The 13,429-nt window shown below is 43.2% G+C and overlaps 1 protein-coding gene across 1 annotated transcript in view; it reads left to right on the forward strand.

Moving 5' to 3' along the window:
• The window catches only part of LOC124613450 (transmembrane channel-like protein), a 173,439-nt gene that overhangs the window by 65,771 nt on the left and 94,239 nt on the right, over positions 1-13,429 (forward strand). The window contains 2 exon segments of the mRNA XM_047142153.1: positions 6,774-6,796; positions 8,639-8,864. Of these exon segments, the coding sequence (XP_046998109.1) occupies positions 6,774-6,796; positions 8,639-8,864 (249 nt within the window).

The following is a 13,429-nucleotide window of genomic DNA, read 5'->3' on the forward strand; positions in this document are numbered from 1 at the left end:
TCTCATCAGATTAGGGAAGGATGGGGAAGGAAGTTGGCCGTGCCCTTTCAAAGGAACCATCCCGGCATTTGCCTGAAGCGATTTAGGGAAATCACGGAAAATCTAAATCAGGATGGCCGGACGCGGGGTTGAACCGTCGTCCTCCACAATGCGAGTCCAGTGTGCTAACCACTGCGCCACCTTGCTCGGTCATTTCGATATCTCAAACCGTTTATGAAATAAGAGGAATGTTATGAATATTTCACTCCGGCTGTATCGCTGCTCGATCGAAAATGAGTGCGCCATGTCAGATCAATTTTCTCGAGATTGGTGACAGATACTCACCTCCAACCAAGTCTAAAGAAGAATTCAATATGTTAGCTAAATTTCATATGCAGCAACACATTATGTAATATGTACCAGACACAAAATCATAGCGACCCCTATTTTCCATTGCAAACTTCTTGCAGTGTCTTTCTTCCACGTAAATATCCCAATAACTATGTTCATTAACGAAATTATGGGCATATCATAATGCACCTGACATATAAAACTACAAGTAAAGCAAAATAGAACTTTTTTTTTTTAATGAATATTTTCTGTAAAATCGTTTGAGAAAGACAGCAGGGCGTGTGCGTCGATTCTGTTATCGCTGACCAGCCGAAAGGTGGAAAACGCTTGTCGGCCTCTCCTTCTCAGCAAAAGAATGAATTCGCCCAGCACTTTGGACGAAAACTGGTCACTGCACATCAGCCACCGTATCCTGTACGACCTGTACCGCCGAGCAGATGCCTCAGGTAGCCTGGAGGCACGGCAGCGAACGTATGTCTAGATCAGCCAAGGGTCACAGCTAGCTGGCACCTTGTAAAGTATTACCAAGTATCACCTTGTGCACTTGTAAAGTAATACGGAATAAAGTATTTCCACATATAAGTTGTGTTTCGTCTCATCACTGTGTAGTGGAAACAGGGGAATGGAAGTTAGTCATCTCGTAATGCATACTCTCAACTTATACGTATCATTGCAGGACCAGAGGTCTGCAAGTGATAACCAAAATCTCTTTTCGTTACTGTAACATGCAGTTGTGTCACAACCATGTTGGTTAATCCTGCTTGTAAAATAAACCTGTCAATAGCCGGCCGGTGTGGCCAAGCGGTTCTAGGCGCTTCAGTCTAGAACCGCGTGACCGCTACGGTCGCAGGTTCGAATCCTGCCTCGGGCATGGATGTGTGTGACGTCCTTAGGTTAGTTAGGTTCAAGTAGTTCTAAGTTCTAGGGGACTGATGACCTCAGATGTTGAGTCTCATAGTGCTCATAGTGCTCAAAGCCATTTGAACCATTTTTTTTTAAAGCTGTGAATATCTCGAAAGTTCATTTACGTCGTACATTGCTCTCCTGGGCACAGTCTTAACACTCTGCCGTCCGGCGACACCACAGTGGTGTCGTGCGTGAAATAGCGGTCAACGGCCGGCGACACCACAATGGTGTCGTGTGCATGGTATCGCCCTGTGGCCAGCGACACCATAGTGATGTGAGCATAGTATCGCGCAGTGGCCGGCGACAGCACTTTAGTAATCTTTTGCATTCTGTTGGTGCTTTGTTTAGGTAACAATAAGATACACACGTCAACAAGCTTTTCTTTTTACAAATACTTGTGCCCTATGATCATGGCAGACGATACGATTATTTACGATGAATGCGCGGACGTCTTTGACGTTCCAGACGACTTGGCCAGTTGGGAAGAAGACATTGGACATCGAAAAAATGAAAGTGAAGCAGAATCGACGGAGGATAGTGAAATACGTCCAAGAAGAATTCGGCGAACGCTACGGTTGCCAACTGATTCAATGAATCAGACGAAGAAGACAGTGCGCAGTGGTCAGACTTTGATTTATTGAGTACCAATAATAAATTTGAGGGATCTCCAGTTCCAAACATACTTCAAAAAGACACACAGAGCGTCGAGGATGTCGTCGAATTTTGGAAACGTTCTATTTGAATATATTAGCGACAAAACCAACAAGTACTACAGTCAAAATTGCAATAGAAGAAAACTGGATTTAAAAAAAATGCCAAATTTGTCGACGTTACGGGTCCCGATCTTAGAAAACGGTTTGGGCTTGCTATCCTTATGGGAACTGTAAAAAAAGCAAGGATCGACAATTATTGGGCAACGAATCCCTTGATAAACTCACTAGTATTTCGGAAAATGATGTCCCGCAACCGATACAGACAAATATCATTTTTACACTTTTTCGACAACAACAATAAACCGGATAATGCCGACCGGCTTTTCAAAGTCCAATTCGTAACTGATTATTTTTCCAAAAAGTTTAAATAAACAAATATTTGAAATAAACAGATTTTGTGTTTAATCACGGATGTATATATTCGAAATTTCATGAAAGTAGGGGAACAGGGTTGAGAACTTAAGAGAACTAACGATGAGATTAGTAACACTTAGCAGTTTATAATCTCTCGATAATGTTAAGTACGGCCGGTGACAAGTCAAGTAATCCGAATTAGCGCTGCCCATCGCCAAGCAAATCAATCTGTACGAGACGTGTGGACGGCTAAATGTTAATACCCTTGTATTTCTCGTAGAACGTGCCTTTGTCGGAAATTGAGATATTTCAAGTAAAGTTTCCCATTAAGCTACATTATAAAACATTGCGAAGAGTATATAACATCGCGTAACTCAATAATCGCGACGAAAATGCACGCAGCAATGACGATGGCGGAAATGTCTCTTTTTAGAGGTACCAAGTGGTGGTAACCAATTTACCTGAAGTCTATATATTTAGTTACTTTGGATCGGTCGTTATCAGTATAATTTAACGCTGAGCCGTATCAAGTCAGTGTGTTGGATGACGTCATTGTTCGATGATGCATTACCGGTCGAGAATAATTCTTACGCATGAAATTACGTAATGCAATGAAAATGATCGGCAAATTAATCTCAGGGAGTTCTCACTTACTTTAAAGAAGAATTAACGAGAGAACACAAATTGTGTTCGGTCGTTTCATCGTACAACACTCCCCCTCCAGCTCCTCGCATTTGACCTCTGAAAATTATTAGAACACAACTAAAGTTACTTTTATTACAAGGACATGTCCGACCCTGGTAGCTCAGTGGTCAGCGCGACGGAGTGTCATACCTAACGGCCCGGGTTCGATTCCCGGCTTGGCGGGCCGGAGTGGCCGTGCGGTTCTAGGCGCTACAGTCTGGAACCGAGCGACTGCAACGGTCGCAGGTTCGAATTCTGCCTCGGGCATTGATGTATGTGATGTCCTTAGGTTAGTTAGGTTCAATTAGTTCTAGGTGACTGATGACCTCAGAAGTTAAGTCGCATAGTGCTCAGAGCCATTTGAACCAACCATTCCCGGCTGGGTCGGATATTTTCTCCGCTCTGGGACTGGGTGTTGTGTTGTCCTTACCTTCATCATTTCGTCCCCATCGACACGCAAGTCGCTGAAGTGGCGTGACCTCGAAAGACTTGCACCAGGCGAACGGTCTACCCGACGGGAGGCCCTAACCACAATGCATTAATCAATTAATTATAAGGAGATAAGGAAAGCGAATAACCTTATTAAGAATTAACATAGAGAACAAAAACGGAATACCAGAAGCTACGTCGTGAGTAAGTTGCGTTCTATCGTTACAAGAAGAAGACTTCCCTGATTTTCTACCATGGCACATAAAAGAAAATTCTTTACAGAACCCACTTGTGAATCTACTGTCCTTTCACTACCCACAAGGTAGATTTCAAATGTCTCTTTAAAAAAGAAAATAACGTTACATCCGACCTTCGAACTGGCTTATCCTGCTTATTTAAGGTGTAAACTCCAAAGCTCGGTGTAACTCGGCATATTTCAAATTACCAAACTTTGCCAGAGGTAAAAGAAATGATAAGTAACAGGAACTTTCCCGGATATCCGTGCGGTCTAACGCACTGCTTGCCGGGCGGGAAGACGTGCCGGTCCCCGGCACGAATCCGCCCGGCGGATTAGTGTCGAGGTCCGGTTTGCCGGCCAGTCTGTGGATGGTTCTTAAGGAGGTATATCTGCCTCGGCGAATGAGGGCTGGTTCTCTTATTCCGCCTCGGCGACTGCTGCGTAAACACTTTTCTCCATAGCCTGTTGTGGGGTTGTGCACCACTGAGTGGTACGGTGGCGACGAAGCCTCTCCGTCGTTTCTGGGTCCCCAGTTCCATACACTACAATACAATACAACAGGAACTTTAATAACAGAACTTTAGAGCTGAAGAGCGTCATTTAACCACTTAGCCACCGGACCAGAGAACTTCATAGAGGATCTAAAACAACAATTTGAAAAGAGAAAAACCTACAATCACACACACACACACACACACAGGTATGTTATAAAAATGGATGCATGTGATTTAAATATGTTCTTTCCAGATCTCCTCCTAAAGCATAGGACCGATTTCAATCAAACTTGATGCACATGTCACTTACTGTCTGGAGAGAATAGCTGTCAGGGTAAGAACCACCTACCCATCAAAGGGTTGCGGATGGGTGTGTAAAATCAGATTATACCACAACGAGCGAATATCCATACTTATGTCATCCAGTATTTAAGAATGAGAGCATTTAGTGACTTGCTACAAACTTTACACATAATTCAATCCTTTTTCTTGCTGACTATCCCCACAATACGATGAAAGGAAAAAAGTTTACCGTTGCTATATTTCCGCTGTTCATGTTGCAGCGGTGCCGCATGTGCCATAACGTTTTAATTTATTACTTCTTTGCTACTCGCTGCAGTAGCAGCACATTTTGCAGACAGTATCCCGATGTACCACTGACTGTATTTGCAAAACTATATCACTGTGCGACATATTTTGCTGGCGACATGACGCCATAATCAGTGAGAGGTGTGAAAAACTGCCTTATCACGCATGTCGTTTAAATTTATCACTTCTTTGCTATTAATTCTACAGGCAACACATTTGGCAGACAGTATCCACTTATGCCGCTAAATGTACTTAGAAAAAGATATCACTGTACGACATACAGTTCAGGAGGTATGACGTCAAATACTGAGCTGCGTGAAAAAATGCCGCATCTTGCATGGATTTTTAATTTATTACTTCTTTACTACTAATTCTATTCACGATACCTTTCGCAGAAAGTACTCACGTAGACCACTGGATGTATCTGCAAAATTATATCATTTTATGACACACAGTCCAGAAAATACGAAGTCAGAAACATGGAGCTGCATGAAAATGAAACTACAGGAAGAAATTCGGTAGAGATATATGGAGTAAAATTATTTGTGAAATATGTTAAATAAATGTGAAATATATTAGACATATGGTAAACAGGCAAAGCCACGAGTAAAAAGCTCATCCTAAATCTCTTGAATGAATTCAGCCAAATGTGTTATATTACTTGCGATCTGGAAAGAAATACTGTGGGGGTAACAAAAATCAGTTGGGTTGGCGGTGATAACTCTAATAGAGAATGGGGGTGGAGAAGATGGACAGAGAGAAGAAAGGAAGAAATGGGAGGAGAAATGGAAGAAGAGGAGATAGACAAAGAGAGTGGTGAACAAAAGGTGGGCAAAGAGGTGGGGAGGAAATGGAGAGTGGTAAATGGGTAGAGAAAGGGGGAGGAGGAGAGAAAGGGAAGAGGATCAGTTGGACAGACGGAGGAGATGATTAACAGCTAGAGGGGCAGGACGAGACGGACTGGGAGAGGGGGAAGAGGAGGTGGAGAGAGAGGGAGGAGAAGAAGATGGACAGAGGGAAGCAGCAAATGGATAGAGGAAGGAGGAACAGATGGACAGATTAAGGAAAGGGGGGAGGGGAAGAGCAGATAGACAGAGGATCTGTACATCTGATCCTTTTCTCTGTGGTAAGACATTGGCATAAACATATGTCCGGGCAACGTCGGGTACTCAGCTAGTATATACATAAAACTTGCCCTTTTATTAAATATTTGTGTAAGACAAATGGTTCAAATGGCTCTGAGCACTATGGGACTTAACGGCTGTGGTCATCAGTCCCCTAGAACTTAGAACTACTTAAATCTAACGAACCTAAGAACATCACACACATCCATGCCCGGGGCAGGATTCGAACCTGCGACCGTCGCGGCCGCTCAGTTCCAGACTACAGCGACTAGAACCGCTCGGCCACTCCGGCCGGTTGCGTAAGACATAATCACTTGTTCCGAAAATAACGCTCGTACATCTAGAAGTCGCGCTCTCAAAAAATATGTACGGTTTCATTCAAAGCCAGAACACTAGTAACTCGCTTGTATTAAATATTTTAGTATCGTGCGAATTTATTGCCTTTTAAATGAGACACAACACAGATAACTATGTTCATTAAGCTAATATGTAGCAAATGAACAACAGCTCTGTGATAACTGTCTTTGACGTTGATAACGAGACGCCAGGTGGATAGATAACGTAGTTACTAGTTAAAGTAGCTGGGGGAAGAAGGACTTCCGAGGTTTTGAAACATGGTGCTACAGCGAATTCATGGACTGTGCGGCTGGTCCCGGCGCAATTTCGAGTCCTCCCTCGGGCATGGGTGTTGCGTTTGTCATTAGGATAATTTAGGTTAAGTAGTGTGTAAGCTTAGGGACTGATGACCTTAGCAGTTGAGTCCCATACGATTTGACACACATTCGAAGAATTGTGAAGCGCGAAATGGAGGAGACAAAAGATTAAGAGATTGAAAGATTCAGAGGAAAAGCATCATCATAAGAAGGAGTGGCACAATGTGAGCATATAGGCCCTCCAAGTAAGGTGGCATTAGGGCGTCACATTGAACGGAGATATGTCCAAAAATAGGGCTTTGTATCCAAAAGAGTGGGGAATAAAAAGGTGTATTGGCGTCCTGAATAAAACCAATCTGTTTTCGGAAAAAAAATTTTTGAATTACTTATTGAATGTCCTTCGTATAGTGGGCGAGCAGGGGCCAGAAACTACACTACTGGCCATTAAAATTGCTACAGCACGAAGATGACGTGCTACAGACGCGAAATTTAACCGACAGGAAGAAGATGCTGTGATAAGCAAATGATTAGCTTTTCAGAGCATTCACACAAGGTTGGCGCCGGTGGCGAAACCTGCAACGAGCTGACATGAGGAAAGTTTCCAACCGATTTCTCATACACAAACAGCAGTTGACCGGTGTTGCCTGGTGAAACGTTGTTGTAATGCCTCGTGTAAGGAGGAGAAATGCGTACCATCACGTTTCCGACTTTCATAAAGGTCGGATTGTAGCCTTTGGCGATTACGGTTCATCGTATCGCGACATTGCTGCTCGCGTTGATCGAGCTCCAATGACTGTTAGCAGAATATGGAATCGGTGGGTTCAGGAGGCCGTGCTGGATCCCAACGGCCTCGTATCACTAGCAGTCGAGATGACAGGCATCTTATCCGTATGGCTGTAACGCGTCGTGCAGTCACGTCTCGATCCCTGAGTCAACAGATGGGGAAGTTTACAAGACAACAACCATCTGCACGAACAGTTCGATGACGTATGCAGCAGCATGGACTATCAGCTCGAAGACCATGGCTGCGGTTACCCTTGACGCTGCGTCAGCCGGCCGCGGTGGCCGTGCGGTTCTAGGCACTTCAGTCCGGAACCGCGTGACTGCTACGGTCACAGGTTCGAATCCTGCCTCGGGCATGGATGTATGTAACGTCCTTAGGTTAGTTAGGTTTAATTAGTTCTAAGTTCTAGGCGACTGATGACCTCAGAAGTTAAGTCGCATAATGCTCAGTACCATTTGAACCAGTTTTGAACGCTGCATCACACACAGGAGCGCCTGAGATGGTGTACTCAATGACGAACCTGGGTGCACGAATGGCAAAACGTCATTTTTTCGGATGAATCCAGGTTCTGCTTACAGCATCATGACCGTCGCTTTCGTGTTTGGCGACATCGCGGTGAACGCACATTGGAAGCGTGTATTCGTCATTGGCATACTGGCGTATCACCCGCCGTGATGGTATGGGATGCCATTGGTTACACGTCTCGGTGACCTCTTGTTCGCATTGACGGCACTTTGACGAGTGGACGATACATTTCAGATGTGCTACGACCCGTGGCTCTACCCTTCATTCGATCCCTGCGAAACGCTACATTTCAGCAGGATAATGCACGACCGCATGTTGCAGGTCCTGTACGGGCCGTTCTTTACACAGAAAATGTTCGACTGCTGCCCTGGCCAGCACATTCTCCAGATCTCTCACCAATTGACAACGTCTGTTCAATGGTGGTAGAGCAACTGGCTCGCCACAATACGCCAGTCACTACTCTTGATGAACTGTGGTATCGTGTTGAAGCTGCATCGGCAGCTGTACCTGTACACGCCATCCAAGCCCTGCTTGACTCAATGCGCATGCGTATCAATGCCGTTATTACGGCCAGATATGGTTGTTCTGGGTACTGATTTCTCAGGATCTATGCACCCTAATTGCGTGAAAATGTAATCACATGTCAATTCTAGTATAATATATTTGTCCAATGAATACCCGTTTATCATCTGCATTTCTTCTTGGTGTAGCAATTTTAATGGCCAGTAGTGTAAGATAGTGAGGCTGCTCCCTGAACTCCACACTGGATACGTGCCTACAAAAGTACATGGTTCGCCTGCATTTCTCACCCGACAGGACGGCCATCTCGGTGGACGAGTGCATCACGCAGGAGCAGATCGTGGAGCGGCTGCGGCTGCACAAGGAGGTGCTGAGCAGCGTGAAGCAGCAGCCGTGGGGCATGCGGCGCAAACTGCGGCTGGTCAAGCAGGCCAAGGCGTATGTGAAGCAGCACGAGGGCGAGCTTCGAGAGCGGCGCACCACGCGCCACCTGCTCTCCAGGTGCCACCTGCTCGTCATCAAGGTGAGGACAGCGCTGGTGAGCAAGGCGGGCAACGAACGCAGCGTGATGCCGAACAAGCTGTGAAGGTAGTTGTGAAGCTACAAAAACTTTCTAAAGCGACGGTCGCATAAATATTTCATTATTTACAAACAAGCGGTTTCGGCAGGCTTCGCTGTCATCTTCAGGTTTCTAAAAATTTATGTTACAAAATTTGATCATTTTGAATTTAACCTCACGCCAAGTTGTGAAGTAGATAGAACGTAGCACATAACGTAAAGATTTGTCATAAATAAAACATTTAAAATCAAGAAGCACCTTGTGCAAAGGCCATGTCGTTACAAATAGCGCTCACAGATGATTGTTCCGTCAAGAGCACAGTACACAATAAAATGTGCAGTAGCACATCTGCTAACGGGGTTTTTATAAGGTAACAATCATCTGTGAGCGCTATCTACGAGGGCGAGTGAAATAAAAACCTTAAATTTGTAATAACAAATCGAAGTTTCGCGCCGTTACCCTGTAAGTTGGTAAACGTGCTACAAACAGTTTGCAGAATGGCCTGTAGGTGGCAGCATAGTGCAGATGCACATATACCGTCGCAGTATCAGTGTAAAGATGACCGCCCCACTTGTGACTTGCGCCAGGGAAGAACAGCAATCTGTTATTCGGTTTTTGCGTAGTGAAGGTGTGAAACCTATTGAAATTCATCGACGAATGAAGGTTCAGTACGGTGATGCATGTTTGTTACAGCAGCAAGTTTACGAATGGAGTAGGAAGTTCGCAAATGGTGTGACTTCAGTGGAAGAGGCTTCTCGTCCAGGTCAGGCACAACAAGTTGTGACTCCAATGGTTGATGTTCAGTTATTCATTCCATTTAATATTTGATCAGTAAAAGCATATATAGACTTTCTGAAAACCAAACTGACATTTTGTTAGATTGATGCTACTCTTGAATACATTATTTTTTCAAGAATTTTGGATAAAGCTGTCAGAAATGAGATTGGGCAGTAGTTTTTAGCATCAGATCTATCCCCTTTTTTATGCAATGGTTTAACAATAGCATATTTCAGTCTATCTGGACAAATTCTCTGTTTCAGTGAGCTATTACGTATGTGGCTGAGAATCCTTCTTATTTGTTGGGAACAAGCTTTTAGTACTCTGTTGGAAATGCCATCAATTCCATGTGAGCTTTTACTTTTGAGTGAATTTATTATTTTCCTAATTTCAGCAGGAGAGGTGTGTTGAATTTCAATTTTATCAAATTGCATAGGTACTGCCTCTCCTACATACTGACTTGCATTTTCTAATGAAGCACTGAAACCTTTTTTCTCTACAACACTTAAAAAACGATTATTAAAAGTGTTTTTATACTTCTGACTTCTTGTTAACAAACTTTTCATTGTGTTTGATAGAAATACAGTCTTCCTGTGCTCTCGGTTGCCCTGTTTCCCTTTTCACAATATTCCAAATTGTTTTAATTTTGTTATCAGATGAGTTAATGTCAGACATAATGCACATGCTTCTGGACTTTTTAATGACTTTTCTTAATATAGCACACTATTTTTTATAATGTTTCGTTGTTTTGGGATCATTATTCCTCCTAGCTATAAGATACATTTCCCTTTTCTGTTTACAAGATTTTTTATCCCTTTAGTAAGCTATGGCTTTTTGCATAGTATCTTACAATTATATTTCACTTTTTTCTTAGGGGAACTGTTTTCAAATATTCTCACAATGGTATCATAAAATAGGTTAAATTTTAAATTAGCATCATGTTCCCTGTACATTTCATCTCTAACTGTTGCAAGCTTTCCCTAAAATTTTGAAGTGTTAAATCGTTAATGGAACACACTATTTTGGAGGACTGTTTTGCATTACTGTATGAAGCTAATTAAAAACTGTAACTAGCTGTGCATCATGATCAGACAGACCATTCTTAACAGGAAAAGATTTTATTTGATTAAGTTTATCTTGGTCTATGAAAACGTTATCTATGAGTACGCTGCTTTCCTGTACCACCCGACTAGGAAAATCATTAACTGATGTCAAATTGAAAGAACTAAGTAACATTTCAAGGTCAAGTTTTCTATCTGACTCTTTCAGAAAATCTACATTGAAATCCCCACAAACAATAATTTGCTTTCCCTTGTTTGGCAGGTAGCACAACAAAGAATCAAAGTTTTTCAAAAACAGTTGAAAATTTCCCAATGGGGACCTATACACGGCTACAACTATAAAAGTGCCTTTATGTAGTTTAAGCTCACATGCACATGCTTCTATGTGTTGCTCTATGAAAAAATTTTTAGATTCCAAATTTTTCACACTATGACTGATTTTAACATATATGGCAACTCCTCCTCTCTCCGTAGTGTCTCTACTTACATGTGCTGAAAGCTTATATCCACCTACATATACTATTTCCATACCTGTGACCATACGATGTTCAGACATGCATAGTACATCTATTCTATCTTCAGTTTCTAAATCTTCTATACAAACAAGAAGCTCATCTACTTTGTATTTTAATCCCCTGTTATTCTGATGCAATATATTAACATTATTTTTTTACTGTGCTTTTATGTTAATCTTAAGACATACTAACATTATTTTTCACTGCACTGTTTTGAGAATCTTGCGATATTTTCACATCTCTAGTACCTGCCTGTCTGAACTTTTCATTAAGCTTAAATTCAATCAATGTAGGATGATTGGATACTGGTCTTAGCCTAAAAGAGTACTCCCATGAGTTTCACTGCCCCTCCCCCCTTAAAGACATAACTTTAGCTATACCCCTCGGTTTATTTAATTAGTAAAGCATGTGGAACGTGTTACCTGTGGCTAAGCGTGTAAATTGCAGTACAATTAACGTCACTGGAAAACATTCATTGTGTTTTCCATTATACTGTGTACACCAACATCCAGCCAATGAATACTAACAACTGTAAGTAATGCAAGAAAATCTATCTCATATCGTGAATAAATCTCGCCACATTAAGTGCTTACATATTTCATTTATATATATTTCCACAGCTACACGACTCCCACACTGCTGCAGACATTCAATAAATATTATGTACCAACTGATGACGAATCGCTAGGCGGTTCGAAACCGGCAATGGGATAGCAAGAAAATTGAAGAACAAAACAAAAAACGACTGGTTGCAGTAGCTTAAAGAAATTAAAACACCCAGAAGGTGAGGGGGAAGCGAAATGAAATTCCATGAGTTCATTCTATTCCTCTCCTGAGGCAAGTTGCCCCGCAACTGTTTCACGTGTCATTACGATCGTGGATGATGGCACTGGGGTGTTGTTGACGTCCGAGGTGGTCCTATAAGCGTTCTACCCGGGACAGAATGAGCATCTCGCTAGCCGCGGGAGTACTTCAACAGGACGCAGACAGTTCGTAGATACAAGTGCCATTTGTGGAGAAACAAAGTCATGTTACAAAATGGCACCAACATACTGTCTCATGAGGACGCAGAAAGCTATTCGTGACGTATAGTTGTGCCAACAGAGTTCCCTCGGTCACTGCCAGCCGTGACCTGAAATCATACTCTATTGCTCCCCACAGAATGACGTCAGATGTAACACGCCATGCCTTTCCAAACCACTGGGAAAATGGGAAATCTCCCCAGATCGTCGCCATGCTCGCCGACGACGGTCATTAGGGGCAGTGCAGAACCGCGATTTATCGCTAAACACAATACGACGTCCTTCATCAGCAGTCCATACTTCTCGGCCATGGCCCAACTCCAGGCCGCGAGTTGTAGTACTACCCGCAGCCTATCCACAGGACAATTACTTCCTAGTCCGAAAGCTAATGGTCTCTGCCCAATGGCACGAAATGATAGAGAATGATGCAGTGTGTCCATTACTTGTGCTCGAACGGCAGGTGCAAATGTGAAGGAATTACGATGCGCTTGATGCATAATATGGTGAGCCCCCGTGTGACTGTCAGACATGGTCGACCGGAATCTTGAAAGCGAGTGTGCCTGCTCCCACGTTCCTATGCAGTCCTTCAGCGAGACGCTGTCACATGCAAACGCCCCAAAAATCTGGATATTGCACGGTTCGATCTGCCGGCCAAATCGAGGCCCCTTTCAAACTCTGTCAGGTGCTGATAACTCTGCCTCCCACGAGTTGGCGACATCTCCTTGTCCGTAACACTCCCCATCTGACACTGTTGGCACTCCTATATATTCTGCAAATCTGTTAACGACACTAAATGTAAGCAACACTGTGAGTCTGAAGGCATTCGCGGCCGTTGTCACTGAAAGTAAAACCTTCTTGATTGTTAGGCCACGTCGTATTTCTTCTATACGATTGATGCTTCGATCTGACTGCTGGGATCTTCTTCAAGGTTTTATGGTGTTCACAGCTGATTGAACGCCGTGGACACCACAAGACCCTGAAGCAGACTCCAGCAGTGGGGCCGAAATGTCGATCGTATAGAAGAAATATGGCATGTCCTAACAACCTTGAAGTTACTTTCATATACAACACTGATGCACTCTGCTGGCCTTTCTGCCTGTCACAGAGAATTGCAAATCTAATCACTTACATACCTGCCGATGGTGTGTACGTGT

Source organism: Schistocerca americana, chromosome 4 (genome assembly GCF_021461395.2).
Source record: "Schistocerca americana isolate TAMUIC-IGC-003095 chromosome 4, iqSchAmer2.1, whole genome shotgun sequence".
Classification (NCBI taxonomy): Eukaryota; Metazoa; Arthropoda; class Insecta; order Orthoptera; family Acrididae; genus Schistocerca; species Schistocerca americana.